A 22,895-nucleotide genomic window follows, 5' to 3' on the forward strand; every position below is an offset into this window, starting at 1 on the left:
ATCAGTTGAAGAAGAATGTGTTGTCACTATTGCACTCAATAATTTTGACATTTTCAGTCCAGCAATATAAAATACATAATTATTTATGTGGTGATAAACCCTTTGTCACTCTGTATTGTAAAAGGTCAAAGTCAAAGCAAGGGATTGAACTTAAGTAGCGTTTTGCCATTGTAAAACTTGAGTTGCCTATCTGTAACTCCATGCATGGTGGGATTTCAAAGAAATCTGTACACATAACCACAATAAGTAGAGAATTCGTGTGTATAAGATCAAGTTTGTATCTACAAAGTCTTGTTTGTACTCGGTAGTAAATTATCAAATACTGTCAGACGAATATTTTTCATTACTTGATGGATTGTCAGACTTTGTGTCGCATGCAAGACTTAAGCCTTCATCTTCTTCAAGAGAAAGATAATTTTGGTTGGAAGGCAATTGTAAAGTAATTTGCCCTATAACTTATAACGTGTATCATGCACAAGACCAATGTCTGCGAGGGCACTGTTGGACAATGACGTTGAAGGTCAAATTGTGTGTGTCTACTATCCTCTTTGTTTTATATGTTTTTATTTCCTAGTATATCATTGAAAAATTGCAAGGGGGATCCGTATCTAGGGACCAATTTCTAATTGTGGATTTTCAAAAACCTGACCTGAAGGATTTGATTGTTTTTATCTATAAAAAGAGTTATGTCTCCAATGTGGATTGCTTATGAATGATATTTCCGTATATTCTTTTCAATAGATTTATCTACAAAACAGAATTACCTTCAAAGATAATACCAACTTCCGGTGGGGAGTCATCAACCAAAATATTTACGCGTTCTATGTTAACCAATTGTGCATTGTTGGTAACCTTTAAAGTGAAATAGTATTTTCTGTTGTGATTGCCCACGTGTTTATTGATGGCAATTAGCTTGTTAAGTGGTACCGTGTAGTTATAAAACTCACACTGTCCGACATCTGGACAGTAATAATTTTCAGCATTCTGTGGGCAGGCTGTCTGTAATAGTAAGAAAATAATGATCGACTTGGCTATTCCAGCTTTAACAATTAAAGACAAGAAACTTACATAATTCCTTCTTTAGGCTAAACTTGATCTTAATGAAAAACATACTCATTTAAAAAATCGAACTCATTATAATTGTATTTAATATATAGAAATGAGATTCATTAATTACGGCTTAAAATTTTTGTATTTAATCACGATATATTTAATCGTCTCGTCTGAGGTTATCTGTTAACACTTGTTTCATACACAAAATCAAAACATTTTAGTTTGCTGGAATACTATGTAGATGTGTGATTGTGTTTGCGTATTAATATTGTCGTCATCGTTTTTCATTTAAGATGTCATTTAGGAAGTCTTTTCTGTCTAAATTACTTCGTGTTGATAAAATACTTACTTCTTTAAAAGATCCTATAATCAGAGAACCTGAAGTTAATTCTGCAATACTATTACCAAATGCCCACTCTATTTGTCTTACACCGCTGTGTGGGTCTAAGGCTTCAAAGTGCAACTGCATGTTTGATAAATCCGTCATATGATGAACAAACAGGACTTTGTAACCATCCTTGACGAGCCAAATATTGTTTATATGAGGTACGGACCGGTCAATATGCACTGTTCTGTTTTCAATTAAAGTGTTGTTAGCAATGTCAACCAAATGAATAAATATTGTGTACGTTTGACCATCTTGCACTTTGAAGTCATTGCAAAAAGATTGGTTTAGGAAATTTGGCACATCGATTTCAGCAGAAGGAGACCCATCATTTAATGTCCAGGATACCAAGGTCTGAACAATGCCATGCACGTTTGGAGTACCAGAAACTGGGAGAACACCATCGTTTTGTTCATAAATTCCAGTAACTAATCCATGGGGTTCCGATGCAATGGGGTTCAGCAAAGGATTGTCGAAGTAGAATCGGTTGAGAAAATGGTCTTTCCAATTAAGACATATGTCATGATGATGAGTCTGCCATTTATATTTGGTTTGTATCGAAGCTGAGGAAAAATAAAATGGTTTATCATCCCACGATTCAATAAAAGACGAATTGTCATACAAGATGAATCGTCTTGCTTGTCTGACATTATCAGCCACGTCTTTAACTTCTAAAGTCACGCAGTATAATATAGGCTTTTCAGAAGTCACATTAAACGATATTTTCTTCTCTTTGAAATTAACCTTCTTTGTGTACACATTTGTCATGTAATTGACCTGTATATTGTATGTTGACATAGTAACCTCGTTTACTGTTATCTGATAACTTTCAATAGAAGATGCTTGGCTCGAAATGCCGCCAGCTGGAACCGGATCATACCAACCCTTAAATTCAACAACGATATCTGTAGATCGTATCACACGGCTTTCAAACTGAATTGGATCGTAACTGCAGTTTGCCTTTTCTCGGCAATGTTTTGGAGAAGTATTGTCAAACCTGTAGCAAAGCTCACGTGTTTTATGAACTTTTCGATAAGGTACTGCAGACGAAATTCGGTGTGAGACCCTATCTTTGCTCTTCAAATATCCCCCTGCATCTACGCGAAATTGAAGACATAATCTAAAACAGAAAAAGTTATAAAACAGTTACGACATGGAATGTACATGTTCAATAAACTGCTAACATATCAATAGGAGTACACGTAAATTTAAACAATGAAAACACCCAGGAGTCTTAAAAAATAAAACCTACACTAACATTTAATTTGACTGTCTGTTTTGATTTAATGAATATCTTCTCATTTAAGAAGTTTTCATGAAATCTGAATGTATGTTTCTTTATTATGCTTCAAAATAAATTATAATTACTTTAGATATCCCCGTATGATATACAATATGTAAATAAAACAATATCATATTTAGATGTGTTGTCTTTGAATAAGAAATAAATAATTATGGTTTTCTTAGTGTATTTTTAGTCGGTCGACTATATACTAAGATAATTTTCTAAGCTCTTTCATTCACACTGTTAAGGTCATATTGTGACTTCTCAGTTTTACTTGTGCAGAATGACCTACGGTACCTCTAGCTTTATAATTTTGTAACATGATATAATCCAATGTCAATGTGGGTTTTTAAACCCAAGGCAATAAGAAGCAAGTGGTTTGAAGTCACACGGTCACGAATGCCTATAAAATTGATTTTGTGGTTGTTTTTATGATTTATATAAAAAAGAAAATGTGAAGATAAAATAGTTAAAATAATAGGAAGAATATTTACGCTTGGCCGTCTTGAAGTTTAGATGAAACTGATACATTTTTCGAGTCAAAAAGTGTCGGCTTACAATAAACGCTGGATGATCTGTCCACTAAATGATTGATGGAACTTTCAGTGGAACGTTTCCCTAATAACAATAAATATTCCTACCATCTTTATAAGTGTTACAAATTAACTATACATTTCTTAATGAAAACTCGTTATAAATGAATATATATTTAGAGATATTTAGCGAATTTTCTGTACATATTTTACCGTAAGTGAGCTGATATATATTTAAGCTTAGCCTTAAGCACAGGGCTGCATTTTATTCTTCGTCTAGGTAGAACTTAAGAACGGATCAACGCACAGAACATGCTTCTGAATGACTTAGATTGTAACGATTGAAAACATGGGAGTTCTGTATTTAATATTTAAACCTTTGATAACAGACAATTAAATGTAAAACCGCATTTTATGAAAAGTACTTAAAGAATTTATAAAACGATTTGTTTACACTGCCTTAATAGATAAAATATTAGGTTTACATTGGTATTTTGGACCTTTTAAAAATATATCCTTTTTAGTTTGTTTAAAAAGTAAAAATATTTGAAAAGGTTTTCTTACCATCAACAGATATTTTGACGACACTTGTAGCAAAGTCTGTTATACCAAAATGGGATTCGCTTATAAAAGGTGGTTTCGAATAGCCACTGGTATCGATGGTATATTCCGCAGCAAGATCAAAGTTGAAAAACGACGGCTGGAAGTTACCATACATATCAGTAAAATATTGACACTCTGTTGAATTTATGCTGCTTCTAGCCTGCTTCTTTTCCATATTAGGACCAATCACAACCGTTCCACATGTCAGAATAGATGGTAGCTTACTTGGCTGGCAGGAAGTTTCCCCACTTTGCCGTATAATTTTGAAATTTGGCGCGCACGAGCAGCCTTTTGTCAGTTCGTTACTGCAATATCCGGGCCAACAGTAGTGATTGTTCGAAGCGCACATACCTGTTTAAATAACACTGTTATCTAAATTGTAATAACTTTCAAGTCTTTTTTGTGAAAGGATTTAGATTCACTGAAAACAGAGTTTATATTTTTCGGTTTGTTTTCATTAAAGGAGTGTAAAAATATCTTGTATGTTACTAATAATTGATCTGTCATTTCTTCATACAGAGACAAGTAAGTTAAGTAGTGGCTAATTTTGATTTTGATGCACGTACTTGATAATGTTTGACAGTTTCCTGTGACAAGTCCGTGGCAAAGAAAGTATATTTAACTGTATGCACATTATTACTATACAAAATATTTAGAAAGATTGCAAGCGGAACATGCTCTTTATTGTCAATATTTAATGTTAAGTTGCATGTAGCTATTATCCGTATTTATATATATTTATAGTGATAACTCTTACGAATGACAATTAAGATTTTTTGATTTAAACATATTTTATTGCTCTTTTTTTTACACATTTATAACATTATATTATCATAGTATAAATACAAAAGTAGCAAAAGGGTTGAACCACGAGTTCTTACAACATCAGCAAACGGTTCTTCCCTGATATATTGAATTATCTAATAATAATAAGACAGTTACAAACCAAAATGTATGATAGTAGAGCAATTAGGGAAAAATGCACAAGGAGAAAGAAGAAGAAAAGCATTACATAAAAGGAAAAGAAAAAAAAAAAAAAAAAAAAAAAAAAAAAAAAAAAAGGGGATAGAGTTCAGTAAGTAGGGATATCAATTGATCGTGGCAAGTAGTACAGATAATATAAAAAATTAAGATTCAAATCTACACGATAATTTAATAAATAATTGTACCTTATCAAAAATAAATAAGTTATTCTCATCAGAAAGAGATTCTTTTCCAAACAAAAGGGTCTTTACGCTCAAAGGATGGAAACTGCGAGTTGAGCGGAATAACTGCACTCTTATTTCGTTATATTTGGGACATTTAAAAAAGTAATGTTCGGCATCTTCAATACTGGATGTACAGTAGCTACAAAGTGAGTTATCTCGTAGATGATTTTTACAAAGATCCGCATTAAGATTACTACATTCGTTTCTAATACGTGCATGGTAAACAGATAAACTTCGATCTCCGTATACAAAATATTTTAGGAACAGTATGTGGTTTATAAATTTCTTTGAGACGAGATTTAAAAATATTAAGAGAAGCCGCATGTCTAATATGATCATCCAAATTGTTCCATAACTCTATGGATGAAAGATTTTGCGAATATTTGTGTTCTCCGTGCGATTGTCACATAGTTGTTATCATTTCGGAGGAAGTATGGAGTAGAATTAGCGACACTATTTGGGAAAAGATTTAGTAAGTAGCTTGGAACATTGTTTTGATGGGCTTTGTAAACTATTATTAATTTTTGCATAATTCTTCTATCCGACAAAGATACCCAGCCAATTTCTCTAAGTAAACGGTCTATAGATACCGATCTAGTTAGGCCTGTGACAACACGCGCTGCTTCATATTGCATCTTTTCAAGTGAATGTTTATCATTTTCATTACAGCCATCCCAAACAGTGGAGGCATATTCGAGGATTGGTCGCATATATGATAAATAAATTTGATTTAATGTATTTCGTTTGAGTTTAAATTTCAATGATTGCATTGAGCTTAGAACTTTAGAAGCTGATGTCATAATATTATTAATGTGTTCGTGCCATTTTCCATCTTCACTCAATGTAAGTCCAAGATGTTTATGCGTTTTTACATAAGTAAGTTGGGTATTTTCAAAGAATAGAGAAGGGCGTTGTTCATCATTTAAGGAAAAAAACATTACTTCTGTTTTATCTGGATTAAATTTAATTAACCACTTATGGGACCATTCTTGAAGAGTATGTAGATCGGTATTTAATGTGTTTTCTATAAAATTCATATTGCTAGAGGAAATCGACAACGAACTATCATCTGCAAAGAGGCGGGTTATGCTTAATAGATTATCCGCAATATCATTAACGTAGATTAGAAATAGCAACGGACCCAGGACTGATCCCTGGGGAACGCCCGCAGTAGTTATTTTCTCACTTGAGAAAGTTGAATTTACAAAAACTTTTTGGTGCCGATTTAAAAGATAGTTGCTCAACCAATTTAATATATCGCCATCAATACCGTATTGACGCAATTTAAATATAAGCCCTTTGTGCCATACCCTATCGAATGCTTTCGAAATGTCACAAAATATCATACATGTAGATTGTTTTTTGTCAAAGGCTTGAGTAATTTGATGATAAATATCAATAAGTTGTAAAACGGTGGAATGACCCGGTAAAAACCTAGACTGTTGGTGATATATAAGATTATTAACATGTAAATGATTATAAATGTGCTTAAAAACAATTCGCTCAAATACTTTACCTACACAACTTATTAGAGAAATGGGTCTATAATTCATAGGCATGTTTTTACTGCCCTTTTTATATATTGGCATTACAACTGCTGATTTCCATGAATTAGGGTAAATATTTTCGACTAGAGATCTGTTAAATAAAATACCTAGTGGAGCACAGACAGAATATCTTGTTTCTTTTAGCATTTTATGACTAATTTCATCTGGTCCACTTGCTTTATTTGTAATTAACGTTATTAAGATATCACTTATTTCCTGATCGCTTATTTGTAAACTAGAAAATTTAACATTACTTTTAGAAACAAAATCTAGTAGGGACGAATGGGTGTCGTCTACAGTTGAGACTGAAACAAAATAATCGTTAAGACAATTTGCTTTTTCTAGATCGGTGAAGAAGTAAGTTTTGCCAGGCGAATTTTCCATGTATAGTGGGGGAATACTCTCACAACCTTTGTTTTCTTTAATTAACATTTTTACGGTTTTCCAATATTGCCTGGGATTATTACAATTAAGCTCAGATATAGAAAGTTCTAAGTTATTATAAAACTTCTCCTTTGCATGTTTAATCATATTGCTCACTTTATTTCTATACCGTTTGTATATTAACCAGTCAGATTCTTTATTTGATCTAATTGCTTTACATTTCTGTCTATCCCGTTTACGACTCATATTTCTTATTACTGAATCATACCATGGTTTATCCTTAGGCCTTATTGTGATGATATTTGTAGGTATACATTGTTGAGCTAAATTATTGAACCTTTTTGTAAACAAGTCACAGGCTTCGTCAATAGTATTTAAAGTTAGAAAAGACCAATCAGTTGTGTCAATTAATTCATTAAACTTTACAAAATCCGCTCGTTTGTAGTTCCATATACGTCTCTTATAAGGTATAGAGGGTAAATGGGAAGATTTAATAAATACATACGTTCCAAAATGGTCACTTATTTCTTTTGGAGTGCAATGAATTCCTGACGTTAAAACAGTTAAATTATTTGAAATTACTATTGGATCTAATAGGGTTGATGTTCGAGCAGTAACACGTGTAAGATCAGTAATGATATTACGCATACCATTTAATAATAAGATATTTCGAAGATTATAATTACTCGAATTTAGTTGGTCTTCGTTTATATCACCAAGAATTGTTATGTTTGGGCAAAAATCAAAAGCCTTTTCTATACACAAGTTCATTTTATCCCAGTAATCATTATTATAGTTTGGAGGTCGATATGTAGTACATATCAAAATTCTTTCTTGCGTTTTTCTTATTCAACCCAAACAGACTCTTCAAAACAAGTTTCGAGATCATTAAGTCTTTTTGAGATAAATTTATCAGATACATAGATAAGCATTCCGGCACAATATGAATTACCGTCTTTTCTATACAAATTACTATATCCGTCTAGAGAAATTGAAGAGTCAGTGACATTATTACTTAAGTGAGTTTCTGTGAAGCATAAAATATCGTAGTCTAGCCAATTATCAGAAATGAAATTCATTTTGTTGCGAATGCTTCGTATATTTTGGTGAAATATGGAAATACAGGTTTGAATTTGTATCACACTATCAGGGCCAGGATTTATTTCTACATCTCCGCATAACATTATCTTTAAAAACATAAAATTTGAACTGAAATTGGTTTCGCATAACGAACTATTTGTGTCGCGGATGGTCTTTAAGTAGGCTCTTTTACTGTTATTTAAATGATAAAATTTCTTATAAAAGAATGAGCAGACCAGAATTAGCCATATTTGTAACGAGCGAAATATCAACCTAAATAATTTTGCACAAAAATGAAACAGTACGAATTTCTCACGATAAGAAACAGAGTTGCGTTCTGAACTTATTGCCACACAATTAAATAATCCGATTGCCGCCCGATATGAATTTAGGCAATTACCCATTTGGATATTTAAGCAGGTAACAATAATGTGAAAATGACAGCAATACAGACAATTAAGATTGCTAGGTTATGTTTTCTTTTCAATTCCTATTACCATTGTTTAATTGTTTCTATGTATGAAAAATCAAACAAATTCAGTACTACTTTAGATATAATTTTAAAAGAGTTTGAATGTTTTGCTATTTTTTGTTCGTCGTTTATGTAATTTTGTGAGTTAATTTCACTACACGAACAATCATTAAAAAACGGTTTCCTAAAGTCAGGATCAACATCCCACGTGTCTTTTAACACCAGAAATGTGACGAAATTGAGAAACAAACCAATACAAATTCATATTGTCCCAGCAAGTTCTCTGATTAAAAAACCAATAGAATAACATATTAAAGCAAAGTTAAGCCCAAGAATTTTTTTCTGGTAATTACAATCTCAAAAAGACGTATTTCGAACCAGAAAAAAATTATGTTTGAAGCCTTTTTTGCCATTTTTAGCTCGACTTTTTTTTAGAAAAAAAAATAGAGGTATTGTTATAGTCAGGTCGGCGTTGCCGTTGCCGTGCCCGTCCGCAAACTTGTACCTGGATCATAACTTTTTTATTTCTTGGTGTATTGTCTTCATACTTACCGACAACAACCCTTGGGACAAGACCTTTCAGTAGACCACACTAACCTTGACCTTCATCCATAAATGACCTTGACCTTCAAGCTTAAAAGTCCAATTTTTGCTTGTTCATGCTGTTATTGGCTGTAACTTTGTTATTTTTGAATGGATTGTCTTCAAACTTGAACATAAAAATCTTCAAGGATATCCCTTAAAAATAACGCGCCAGACCTTGACCTTCACTCATAAATGACCTTGACTTTGAAGGTCAAATTATTGAAATTTCCATTTATTTGGCTATTATTGGCTGTAACTTTGTTATTTTTGAATGGATTGTCTTCAAACTTGAACATAATTATCTTCAGGGATATCCCTTAAAAATAACGAGACAGACCTTGACCTTCACTCATAAATGACATTGACTTTGAAGGTCAAATCATTGAAATTTTCATTTTTTTGGCTATTATTGGCTGTCACTTTGTTATTTTTGAATGGATTGTCTTGAAACTTGAACATAATAATCTTCAAAGATAACTGTTAAAAATATACCGAAAGACCTTGACCTTCACTCATTAATTACATTGTCTTTGAAGGTTTTGGCGGTAACTGACTGTAACTTTGCTATTATTGAAGGGATCAACTTCATATTATAACAGAACATTCTTAAGGACCAGACCTTGTTGTTTATCAAACCCAAATTTGCTTGGGCTCTTTAATGACCTTGACCTTGAAGGTTAAATTACTGAATTTTCTCAGATTTGTGCATTAAATGACCATAATTATATATTTATTGGTGTGTGTGTGTGTGTGTATATATATATATATATATTTACAACAACAACAACAACAACAACAAGAATTGCGAAATGTTTCTTTTTATAGAATTGCGTCATTGTTTCTATTTATAGAATTGCGTCATTGTTTCTATTTTTAGAAATTGCGTCATTGTTTCTATTTTTAGAAATTGCGTCATTGTTTCTATTTATAGAAATTGCGTCATTGTTTCTATTTTTAGAAATTGCGTCATTGTTGCTGTTTTAAGAAATTGCGTCATTGTTGCTATTTTTAGAAATTGCGTCATTGTTTCTATTTTTAGAAATTGCGTCATTGTTTCTATTTTTAGAAATTGTGTCATTGTTGCTATTTATAGAAATTGCGTCATTGTTTCTATTTTTAGAAATTGCGTCATTGTTTCTATTTTTAGAAATTGCGTCATTGTTGCTATTTTTAGAAATTGCGTCATTGTTGCTATTTATAGAAATTGCATCATTGTTGCTTTTTATAGAAATTGCGTCATAGCTTCTTTTTTAGAAATTGCATAATGTTTCTATTCATATATATATATACAAAATATATAAACAAAACTGATGTGACCAACTAAATTTATAAAAAGGAAACGTTAAGATATGTTCAAATCTTTCTATGTTTGCGTTTAGAAAAAGTAAAAAGTCGAGCGTTGCCCCCGCCAGGCGGTGGCTCTTGTTTACAATTCGGTTCGATTTACATAAACTTACACACGACAAGAAAAAAAGTTGATTAAACACAAATTTGTGTCAGACAACGGCAAAATTAATCTTGGTGGGGTTTCAGGCAAAGTGGAAATAAAACACTATATGGTCTGATTGTATATGACTTGTTTGAAGTCAAACTATCGTGTAACAGAATGCATTTGCATAAAAGTAGTCTAACTAGCCTCACAATAGACTTAAACTGAGACAAATGGCATATTTTATAGTTAAGACCAAAGCCGAAAACAGGTTGAGTTTATTTATTTATAATAACGATATCACTGGTATATTTCATCGCCAAAACAGTACCACAACACCGACCTTGTAACACAGGGACCAAGGGAAAAGTAATATTTTGGCTCTTTCATCTGTTACCCAGCACTTTCCGGAAGTTTGTATTTTTTTGATGGGGGGGGGGGGGGGGAGTGAGGGGATGAGACTGCTGGCAAAACACTATCATGGTTATTAATGTAATCTTCTGATTTGTGTATAGGTGGTACGTTTTGGCTAATTAAGCAACATGTTTGCTTGATGAATGAACAATATCCACCTTCCGTTTAAATTGCATCAATACTTTACTTCTTACTATTGGCAATAAAAGTATTTTTTGGAAATCTTGGTATGATAAGGGAATTTGTTGTATTTATGATATCTTACAAGACAATGGCCAGTTTTATACACCAGAAGAATAAGCCAAGATCTACAATATAAATATCAATCATCTTTTATATTTAGGAATTAAAGAAGCAGTTACAAACTTTTTTCAAAATGTCTCATTCAACGCTTTAACTTTGAAGAGAGAAAAAATCCCAACAATTCCAATACACATTAAAGGGATAATTAAAGACCAAAAAGGCTCAAAATATCTGTATGATTCACTTAATGTCAATTTCAGTAAGCCCGTTTGTCAGATCAAATGGTCACAAAAACTATGCCTCCCAAATGATGATGAATACTGGAAGAATATATATAATTTACCATTCAAATTGACAAAAGATACTTATTTACAATGGTTCCAAGGACTATACCTAGCTTTCATTTAGCATACATGGAAGAATAAACTCATGTTTGTAGTATTTTTGAACGTGCCCTGGCTGCAAAGTATTTGTCTTTGATGTTTTGTTGTGTTATATTGTTGTTTTCTTTTGTAAATAATCATCCTTTTTCCGTAAGTCTACTTATTCTATCGTCAAGCCTCCTAGCTAAAATATGATAAACAAGATCAACAAGGAAAGGCGGCGTTAAATCATTAGTTTGTGTATTACTCATAAATATAGAAAAAAAGTAATTATTATTTTGTTTAAGGCATAATGTAGATTTAGTAATATTTTTCTATGTCTTGAACTTATAACCCCTCCTTTACATATTCAATTTTTCAAAAAAAAAAGTTTTGCCGTAAATTACTTTATGTTAATACTATGTTAACTTTTCATATTTTAACACATTATTGTAAGACTGTTAAGGCATGCACCTCCGACCCTTAAATAGTCATGCGACGGAGGCAATTAATGGGGTCACCTTCGGGGCCTGAAAAAAATACTTTACTTCTGCAATGCACAGAAACCGTTCAATCAGACAAGCAGGCAAGCTGAATTTTTTATTGAATGATTTCTTCTTTATGAGTCAAAGGCATCTCCTCTAATTTTTGTGTCGCCTCTACGGAGTAGTGGCGACATATAGGGATCACTTCTCCGTCGTCTGTCTGTCCGTCTGTCCGTCTGTCTGTCTGTCTGTCTGTCCGTCTGTCCTTCCGTCCGTCACAAAACTTGTCCGGACTACTCCTCATAAACTACTGGTGCAATTTCATCCAAACTTTACAGGAATGATCAGTACCAAGTCTAGTTGTGCATATTGTCAGCATTTTCCGGTTCAATGATTTTTGTCAGAGTTATGGCCCTTTAATAATTTTTATTTTTAAAGTTTGTCCGGACTACTTCTCTTATACCACTAATGCAATTTCAATGAAACTTTACAGGATTGATCTGTAGCTCAAGTCGTTGTGCATATTGCACGGGTTTTCCGGTTGAATGATTTTTTGGCCGAGTTATGGCCCTTTGATAAAAAGGTGTTTTGTCTGTGTGTTGCCAGATACACAAAGCTTGTCCGGACTACTTCTCATAAATTAATGGTGCAATTTTATCCAAACTTAACAGGAATGATCAGTACCAAGTCTAGTTGTGCAAATTGTCAGCATTTTCCGGTTCACTGATTTTTGTCAGAGTTATGGCCCTTTAATAATTTTTATTTTGTAAGTTTGTCCGGACTACTTCTCTTATACCACTAATGCAATTTCAATGAAACTTTACAGGATTGATCTGTAGCTCAAGTCCTTGCGCATATTGCACGGGTTTTCCGGTTGAATGATTTTTGGCCGAGTTATGGCCCTTTGATAAAAAGGTGTTTTTTTTCTGTGTGTTGCCAGATACGCAAAAGCTTGTCCGGACTACTCCTCATAAACTACTGGTGCAATTTTATCCAAACTTTACAGGAATGATCAGTACCAAGTCTAGTTGTGCACTGTCCGTCTGTCTGTCCGTCTGTCACAAAATTTGTCCCAACATGAAATTGGCCATCATGAGGCGACACATGTGATTACTGATCGCTCTTGTGTCAAGTTCCATGAAGACACCATATTGATACACGATTATTGTTTCAATCACTCCAAGTTAAAGCAGTTGTAATGTGGGGGATTTCTTAAATAAGTTTTTTTTGTAATGATACGAATCTTTGTTCTGTTTATATAATATATAAATGGAACAACCAATTGACAAAAAATTATAAATCAGAGTGCATTATACTCATCTGCTCACTACAAGCAATTTTGACGTGAAACAATAATTGAAATTTAAACGTAAAAACTTTACAGAAATTGGACTGGCATTCAGTATCCGTTATATCACTATCGTTTGAACTGATTATTTGTCTAAGGGTGAACCCTTTGGAAAAACAATACATTCCCTGTAGTAGCAACGGCTGTAACCATATTAAGTCTGAATCAAGTATGTATATTTTTCTGAATAGCCTTGTAATTGTAAGTTAAATGTTAGTTCATTATTAATTCTGTAATTAAAATTGAGCAAAGTTCTCATATTGTTCGTGTCCCCTTTAAACATTTACTTATATAAGTGGGAATTATATAAAAGTAGGAAGTTTGCACATTTCAATAACATAATTTAGTCATTATACTACTCCTAAACACTTATCATTTCCTGTGTACTTACAATCACATAAGTGCATAAAAGCACCTCAACATAAAAACTGAAATGTATTTTGAAAAAAAAATAAAAAAATAACAATAATGTTGACTGACTCAATTGAATATGAATTAATTTTCTTCCTAGGTCTTGTTACTAAAGGTCTATTATGGTTCTGGTTACAAAACAGTAGTTTTACTCAAGATGTTTTTGGGAGGCAACATTTAAAACGCTCAAAAGAATTTCTTGAAACTTGGCATTTTTTAGACTATGAAAACAGAAACATTTTAAGCAAAACAATTGGGAATAGCCATTCTTGTATTTGAGTTATCTGCCCCTGAATGGACATATTTGCTTCATTCAAGGGCTGATGCCTTACGGTAAAGGTAAACACTACCTTTTATTTTTCTTATTTTCATTTGGCTCACTGCGGATTGTGTCATTTCAAGTACGAATAAACAGCATATTGTTTTGTCCCTTCTTCTCTGAACTTGTGTCATTTTTTTTCTTACAACATAGCATAGTTTCAGAGAATTCCAAGTCCCTTTATTCAAAATGAAAAACAGAGATAGTAAATGGAATTACATGATTTAATGTATTCTAATCAACAAATAAAATTTTGTAGACATATATATGTGTTCTGCCCTTGGGATGCCCTCAAATAAGTAAATAAATTCTGATTCAAGGGCAGATAAGTCAAAAGTTAGATCAGTATGACACCCACAATTTTTCACTTGAAATATTTTTGTCATCATATTCTAACAAAATGCCAAGTTTAAAGAAATAATATTGAACAGTTTCAATTTTGCCTAAATGTATATATATTGTTTGCCAAATCTTGTCAATGATTTCTGAGACATCTTTAGATAAAATATTCAGGATTCAAAGATTGCGTTTTGACTATATTATTAAGTGTAATGAAAGTTTATTTATAAATTCTGAAGCAAGATTTTCAAAACACTTTAAAAGGTACGTTCAAGTTCTTTAAAGTGAAATTAACCTCTTTTAAAAAGATAAATGTAAATTCATAGTTACTAAGAACATCATTACACAAACTTGTAAGAAGAAGACTGGTTAATGTTAGTTGAAGAAAGCCGTTAAACATCCGTTTTTGTGTAGACTTTACTTATTATAATTTACTATACCAGCGATGCATATTTCACAATTTTCCATTCCTTAATATGACGGGACTCAGAATAGTGTTTCGAGAATTATATTTCAAATGATGTAAGTCTTGACATATAACTTTTGTGCAAAAATTCAGATCATTTGCTCACTACGTTTTTCTCAGAGTAAATATTCTAATCGTGAAAAATGACCGAAAATAAAAAGCGTTACAACACGTTTCATACAAATTGGTCTACTTAAAGCTCAAAACATAAAATTTCAATAATATGTTGTATACCTTTCTGTTTTAAAGTGTCTTACTTGATATAATTATGCGAAAATTTAATTGTTGTGCACTTATGCTTTTGGACCTCAGTGGAATCCCTTTTTTGTTCTGGCTATGGTATTTAATAAATGGATAAATAAAATAATCATAGCTAAACCCATCCTGATATTTTATATATTCTTGAGGTAAACTAGGCACAAATTTGCCTCTATTATTTTTTCTGTCCTACATTTGGAAAGGATGTAATAATTCTATTGGCATTGTTTTTTTAAAATATCATATAGATAGTTTCCCCTAATAAATTCCGATAGTAACAATCAAACATTAAAAAGAATGTTTATCAATCGGATGTGTCCAACAACTTACGTTCACATCGGCTGCCATCGTAGTTAGGCTTGTAGAATATCCTATTATCGTAGCACTCAATGCACTCAGTGTTATAATATGAAGTACATCTTCTTCTTTTACAAAGAGAAATACGGGAACATTCTGGAAAACATTATTATGCTTATAACTATTACATTTCATAAGAACTTTTATTTCATAAACAGAACTAGATGTTGTATGGAAGTGAATAATAAATTTCTCCTTTTTAACGAATTCAAAAAAGTATTGTCATTGTGCTTATTTGACTAAACCTTAATACATACGCATACAATGTATTTATACTTTGTAACTTATGATAAATTCATCTAACATTTTATATTTCATACTATATGCTATGTAAAATTTCTACTTAAATTGCCATCTTAAAGCAAACAAAAAATGTGATTGAAACCTCTTAACACACTTACGTCTAGTTATTTGTCTTGATGATTTGTTAGACTCTTATGAGGAAAGGATCATCTTTAAAGGTTAAAATTGTCATACTTTACAATAAATTTAAGCCATAAGCAGTTATATAATATCAGGAATATATATATTCCATATTATGAAGGAAGATTTAAAAATTAGCGGAATAAAGAACCAAGTACACATATATGATATGCAACACATATAGTGAATATTTGCTGCCAACATGGTCATAATCAAAGATAGACAATGGTGCGATTGATATCAACAACTGGATGAACGCTAATAAACTCAAGATGAACTCATCGAAAACAGAATTCATAACATTTGGAAGTTCTCAACAACTCGAAAAGTGTCACCTAAAATCCATTTGTATTAACGGAGATAAGATCAACTCCGAGGAGTCCATTAGATATTTGGGCGCATTTCTAGACCAAACACTAAATTTCAAGGAACATGTCAAACGAAAGTGCCGTACTGCAATGTTAAACTATCTTAGAATAAAACGTATCCGAAAATACCTCACCAAAGAAGCAGCTGAAATACTAGTTATAGCACTCGTAATGTCACACTTGGATTATTGCAATGTCATTCTTTATGGTGTATCCGATTTTGAATTGAAAAAAATGCAACGTATTCAAAACATGTGCGCTAAGTTAGTTCTGCAACGAAAGAAATTTGACAGTTCAAGGCAAGCACTGTTCGACCTTCACTGGCTGCCCATCAAATCTAGAATCGAATATAAAATTTTGACTTTTGTATACAATTGTTCAATCGGTCATGCTCCAAAATACCTTTCTGAACTCCTAACCAAACAAGTACCAAATACCCGACTACGTTCAGCTAAACCTCTGAGAACTGCTACGTTATTCCATTCAATAAAGAAAAACATTTAGTGACAGAAGTTTCGGAACTATTGGTCCAAATTGTGGAATCCGCTGCCATTAGAGTTGAAACAATCTAAGAATATTGATGTATTTAAGAGAAATCTTAAAACACATTTTTTTCAGAAAGTTTAAATCACTATTTTAAAATCTGAAATAAGATAAACATGAGTAACGTATAACTGATGACTGACAGTGTGATGAATGTGCAATGTAAATGAATGTTTTGTTCCTTTTAATCTATTTGTAATCAAGTTACATGTATGTACATAATCTTATCTCATGCTACATGTATATCAATCAGTTTTATCATTTTATGGTCTCTGCAATTTTTTAAAAATATGTTAATTGGAATTGTATGTAAAAGCTTTTATTTCACTTGATGTTGATCCACATATTCTTATGCATTCACAATTTTATTCTTAATATTTATATGTATTGTACAACGCCGTTGAATATTGTTAAATAGAAACAGGCGTTTAATTAAATAAAAAGTTTCAAGTTTCAAGTTTCAAGACACCGCTGATTTTCATGTTATAGATAATTTGTGTTTCAGTTTCTGAAATTTCTTCAATACCGATCATTTCCTTAATGTAAATCAAAGATTACCGACCACATTGACCTTACGTAAGGTTGAATGACGTAATTTGGAAAATAAACATTCTATTCTTTGATAAAGGCAAGTGTAAGGTCAGGAATGTTAGTAATAACGTAATTTCTTCTTGCCTCCGATGAAGAAGACAGAATATGTGTTCAATGGTTTCATGTCCGGTGAATAAGTTGGCCATGGTAGCACGATAAGGTTGTGTGCTTAGCAAGGTAGTTTTGCGTGACCATTGCAGTGCATGCATCAGAAAACCTTACAGAAACAGAAATGAAGACTAATTTTTTTTCACCCATTATCCGCTTTAAATTAAATTGACCGGGCTCCAATAACCTTTTATCCGCAGAAACACTCACGTTGACGGCAAAAAGCGCGTACTCTACCATCTGCAACTGTCAGATTAAAACGTGACTCGTCGCTAAACAATATTGTTGCCTACTGAGCACAAGTCCAACGTAAATGGCACTGAGCACAGGGTCTCCGAAGGTTACGGTTACGTGGATTAATATTCCGACTTACGTTTGGCCACCTGACTCTGATTAGTGTCTCGCGGTGCGTATAGAGGTTTTAAACCTGTTATGTAGATGCATGTATGTTATTAACTGACCTTGACGTGCAGTCGTTACCTTTAGTCTAGCTGAACGAACACCATCCCTTACGCTTCAAGCTTGCTAACAAAGCTGCCGCAGATTAAAAATTGTGTTGTGATGGCAGTTTCACACTTTCAAATTGTTTCACACGTCAGTGCAAGAGGCAGGCGCAAAAAGTTGCATAACAGCGTTTAAGCCATATTGCGGAAAATGCCCGATAAAATGTCGGTCAACAACAAAAAACCCTAAAGTGTATCGCCGCGCAGGTTTTTCTCAAATATAAATGTTATTGTAAGTACTACCACGGACGGAAAATGAAAGCATTTTATTGCAATAATTTATCTTAAAGAATACGATCGACCTACACAGTTATAAAAATTTTATGGAAAAAATTGATGTTTTATAGTTGAATATTCATTTTGGTAAAATACTGATTCAATGCGACGCGGAATTGTTCTTATGTTCGAGTAAGTACTACCGCGGTCGAACAGATATATGTTTCAAGGTATTGATTTATCGTTTAAAGTTATCCATCTGTCCTTACAATTGTGTATGTTTAATGAAAAAATGTTTATAAATAAAGTATAATTAACAACTAAACAAATGAAATAAGTAAATATATAATTGTAGACATTGCACCAGACCGACGGAGAGAGATATTATTTGCATCACCCCTACAATTTTTCATGGAAATATTGATACATAGGTCATTATTTAGTATTTAATATTAGTATCAACACCGATTTTATACAATATATTTTCTTATTTCAAATACAATTATTTTTATAAAATTTTACACAAAAACAACAACAACACCACTACCACCACCAACAACACTTATAATGATACAACTATTTCTACTACTACTACTTTTATTACCATTACCACTACCATTACCACTACCACTACCACCACCACTACTTCTACTAATAATAAAAGAACAATAATATTAATGATAACATTGATAATAACAATGATAAAAGAATTATTAACAAAAATAAAACTGATGATAATGAGGATAATGAGATGGATGATTAGGATGATGATTATCATGGTACAGATGATGATGATGATGAAACAGATGGGAAAAATAGTGTTTATGATGATTGGAATGATAATTGGAATGATGATGAAGGTGATGATGGTGATGTTGGTAATGGTTGTTATGATACTGGTTGATTATTAAGATGATAATGCTTGTGCTAATTTCGACAACGCAAATGATTCTGATGATAATGATGATTGACATAATGATGAAGATGAATATCGATGCTCAAGACGGTGATAAAATGACGCTGATAACAATTAAAATGATGGTGACGATGATGATGATGATCAGATGATTACGACGGTGATGATTAGTATTATAGGAATATGGAGATATTGTTATTATGATGTTGATGATAATGATAAAAAAGTGATTGATACTGATACCTACAGCTCACAACACAATTAGGGTAATATGGACATATAAAACAGAAAATATGATTATGGCTTACCTCGCGTGTAACACACTTAAAAGCAACACCATGGGTCAAAACATCCTCTCCAGAAGGAGCTTAGTGATGCAAAGGCTCAAGTTATTCGAACAAACTTAGTCGCCTCTTATGGATCACGTAAAAGCACGGTGAATGGAATTCTTAAGGCCTAAACAGACGGTAGGATTTTGAAGTACAACACCAATTAAAACTAAGATGTACAGACAAATCTTTAGGGATAGGACATGTTCTATTTTGAAAATCTTGTCGTACAGATTTTTACAGACCTCCCACAATGACAAGTAACAGATAACCAAATTATCTCCTGATAATGGGTGTAATGAATGAAAATTCCAGAACAATTAGGGCTAAAAGGTAAACATAGTAGTAAGATGGGGTAAAAATGATGTTGAAAAACTCTTCAGGAGACCCAAAGTTGTGTTATGTTCGAATCCCAAATTATTCCGAAAATGATTATGTAACGGTATTGAATTGTTCTCTTATTAGGGGAGTGGAGGTAGTTTGTAGGCGGCCAGATAGCTTAGTCAGTAGAGCCGCAGTACGGTATTCTGAGGGTCCAAGGTTTGAGCCTCGGTCAGGCTTCACATTAAAAAATATATATATCTATTTTTTTAATGGAGGTGTTCCAATCATTACTCATGGCGACAAAAGTATGTAATGAGTAAAGTATGTAAAGGGATCCTTTTGAGGGAAAACCTCAGATGATTCTTCCAGTGTAGAATTACCGTCTGAATGCAAGTGTTGTATAGCTTTGAAAATTGTACATCTTTTCTCTAATTAGTGCTGTACAACTAAATCCTACCGTCTGTTGAGGCCTTTATGCAACAACCGTTTAAGGTAACTCCTAAGTCACAATGGAAACTGAGGTATAAAGATAATACAATGATGATAATGTGATGAGGAAAACTATGATGATGATGATGATGGCGATCAGGATAATTATGTTGAAGATGATCCGCATGATGATAAGGTTGATGATTATGCTGTTGGTGATTGTCGTGATGATGGCGATGATGATAATGGTTGTGGTGTGTGTTGATGATGTTGATAATATAAATATTGATGATAATAATGGGATTTAAAATATGAGGTTTTGAATAATTTAAACGATGATAATAAGGGTTATTTAAATGAGTTTGATGATGATATTTATGATGCAGATAAAATTGATGATGATCATGATGATGATAATTTGGATGATGATGAAATAATGATAACGATTATTTATTAATTTTGGAGATGACGACGAAAATGATAAGGAATAATGATATTCAAACTTATGATTTGGATAATATTAAATAATGAAAATGATGGTAGAGTTGATTATCATTTTTATAATTATGTTGCTGTTGTTGTTGCAATTAATAAAGATAATGATAATGAAGAAGATGGTGATGATGATGATTATGATGTTGAAGATTACGATGCTTTAGATGATGTTTCCGACAATGATGATGAAAATGGTGTTTAAGGGGATGATGATTATGATGATGATATGGTTGTAGATGACGCTCATGATGATGACGATTTTCTGTTCTGATTACATCCTAGACAACTTAGACAAGTGAATTCTGTTTTTTTTGTGAAATTTTTTTTTTTTTTCTTTGCACTGATGTGGCCAAAATTATAAAATAAGGTCCGAGTTTTAATATAAAACATAGTGATTGCTCAAATAGTGTGTTTAAGGAATACCATTCTTAAGTTTTTAAACCTTAAAATGAGTTTGCAACGGAATAAGATTGCAAAAAGATTGCTAACCCAATAAAAAAGATAATAAATAGAAATCCATGACATTTTTATTTAGATGATCTTTATTCGTGTAATACATGCGCTTGCTCATACAATGAACATTGATACATAAATTAGAGTAATTTTTATTTTTTTATATTTCTAGTCTAAAAAGATTGATTTAATGACTTTGTTAAATTCCGAATTAAAATAAAAAGAAACGAAGTTGTTTCAAAATAATGACATATGTGCTCACCATTTTCACAACAAGTTCCATAAAATTCGTCATTACAGTTACACCAATTATTTCCATACGAGTAATAACCGTGATAACAAATTGTATTGCATAATTCCTTGTCATGTGCATACGTTTGACCATAGTCCCTGTCATGACCGCAATCCCTTATACAATCATAATAGTCTAATTCCGCTTTACAACAATATGATCTAGATCTCCTTTTTGTTCCCCCACCACAATTTCTGCTACAGTCTGACCATGACTCCCATGGTTCCCAATTACATCTGCTAACACCCGCGGAGCAACCCGCTTCAACATTGGTAGATGTAAGATGTAAAACGGTAAATACAACGAAGTGAAAAATCACTGTCATTCTCATTAAATTTGAGAACCAGTGCGCATGTTGCACTATCGTGTAAATATCTACAACTGTATAAAACAACAAACCAAGTTATCGCTTTTGACCTACTTTTGTAACCAATGAAATGTTTTTTTAACCTTCAGCTGAATAAGGATGTTAACAGTTTGTTAAAACAGCAGATATGCAGTTAAGATAACGCAGACACTACAATTTGATGAATATCTAATTCATTTTTATTAAAAAAATCATAAATCATAATTGATTTTAACTAAAACAGAAAAAACGACTTTAATACTGCGGGGGAATTTTTTTTTCATTTAAAAATTACACCAGGGAAGAAAATTATTTAAATAACATTTTTTTTTACGAAAACACCCCGTTTTATACAATAAAAAATTTGTTTTAATATTATATAAGTAAAAATTTAAAAATAATTCTATAAAAAAGAATTTTTATTAAAAAACCAACCCCCGTTTTTTTTCTACGTTTTTTTCAATCTTAAAATTTAATCATATCATCCCTTTTATTATATTTTTTATTACATGTATTTTTTATTATTATTATTATTTATTTTATTTTTAATAAATTGAATACATGTCTGTAGGGGATATTCAAAATAAAAAAATAGTTAAAAAACATCGAAATTTTACCCTTTAAAAAATAATAAATGCATAAGAAAAAGTTTCCCGTAAAATTTTTAAAATATATCGTGCACGCGAACGCAACAAAAAAATACGTTTTTGCGCAGACCGCCCATATTTAATTTAAACCAAAAAATATTTTTTTTAACTAATCAAAAAATTTATTTTTTAACAAAACTATAATATATTTTTAATTTATTGATTAGAAGCTGCCAAATACATATAAGTGGCCCAACAAAAAATTCGTTAAGTAAAAAAATAATCACATTAAAAGGGTTTTTTGACATAAATTTTGAAGGTTTTTGAAAAAGCAATGAAAACAAAAAACTGTTTCATAAAATTGTTGAAATTTTTTTAAAATCAAAATTTTTTCTAAAATAAGTTT

General features: G+C 32.0%; 1 protein-coding gene across 1 annotated transcript; it reads right to left on the reverse strand.

The window, feature by feature from the left end:
- Positions 1–14: 14 nt before the first annotated feature.
- Positions 15–21,958, reverse strand: LOC132753181 (uncharacterized). The gene is made up of 6 exons (XM_060743620.1): positions 21,527–21,958; positions 15,540–15,662; positions 3,821–4,210; positions 3,218–3,341; positions 1,403–2,558; positions 15–999 (listed from the first exon to the last, which is right to left on the reverse strand). Exons 1-6 carry the CDS (start codon positions 21,885–21,887, stop codon positions 748–750), a joined length of 2,406 nt encoding a protein of 801 aa, XP_060599603.1. The 5' UTR covers positions 21,888–21,958; the 3' UTR covers positions 15–747.
- Positions 21,959–22,895: the final 937 nt, after the last annotated feature.

The sequence above is a fragment of the Ruditapes philippinarum genome, unplaced genomic scaffold, assembly GCF_026571515.1.
Source record: "Ruditapes philippinarum isolate M1 unplaced genomic scaffold, ASM2657151v2 ctg11222_1_1_1_1, whole genome shotgun sequence".
Classification (NCBI taxonomy): domain Eukaryota; kingdom Metazoa; phylum Mollusca; class Bivalvia; order Venerida; family Veneridae; genus Ruditapes; species Ruditapes philippinarum.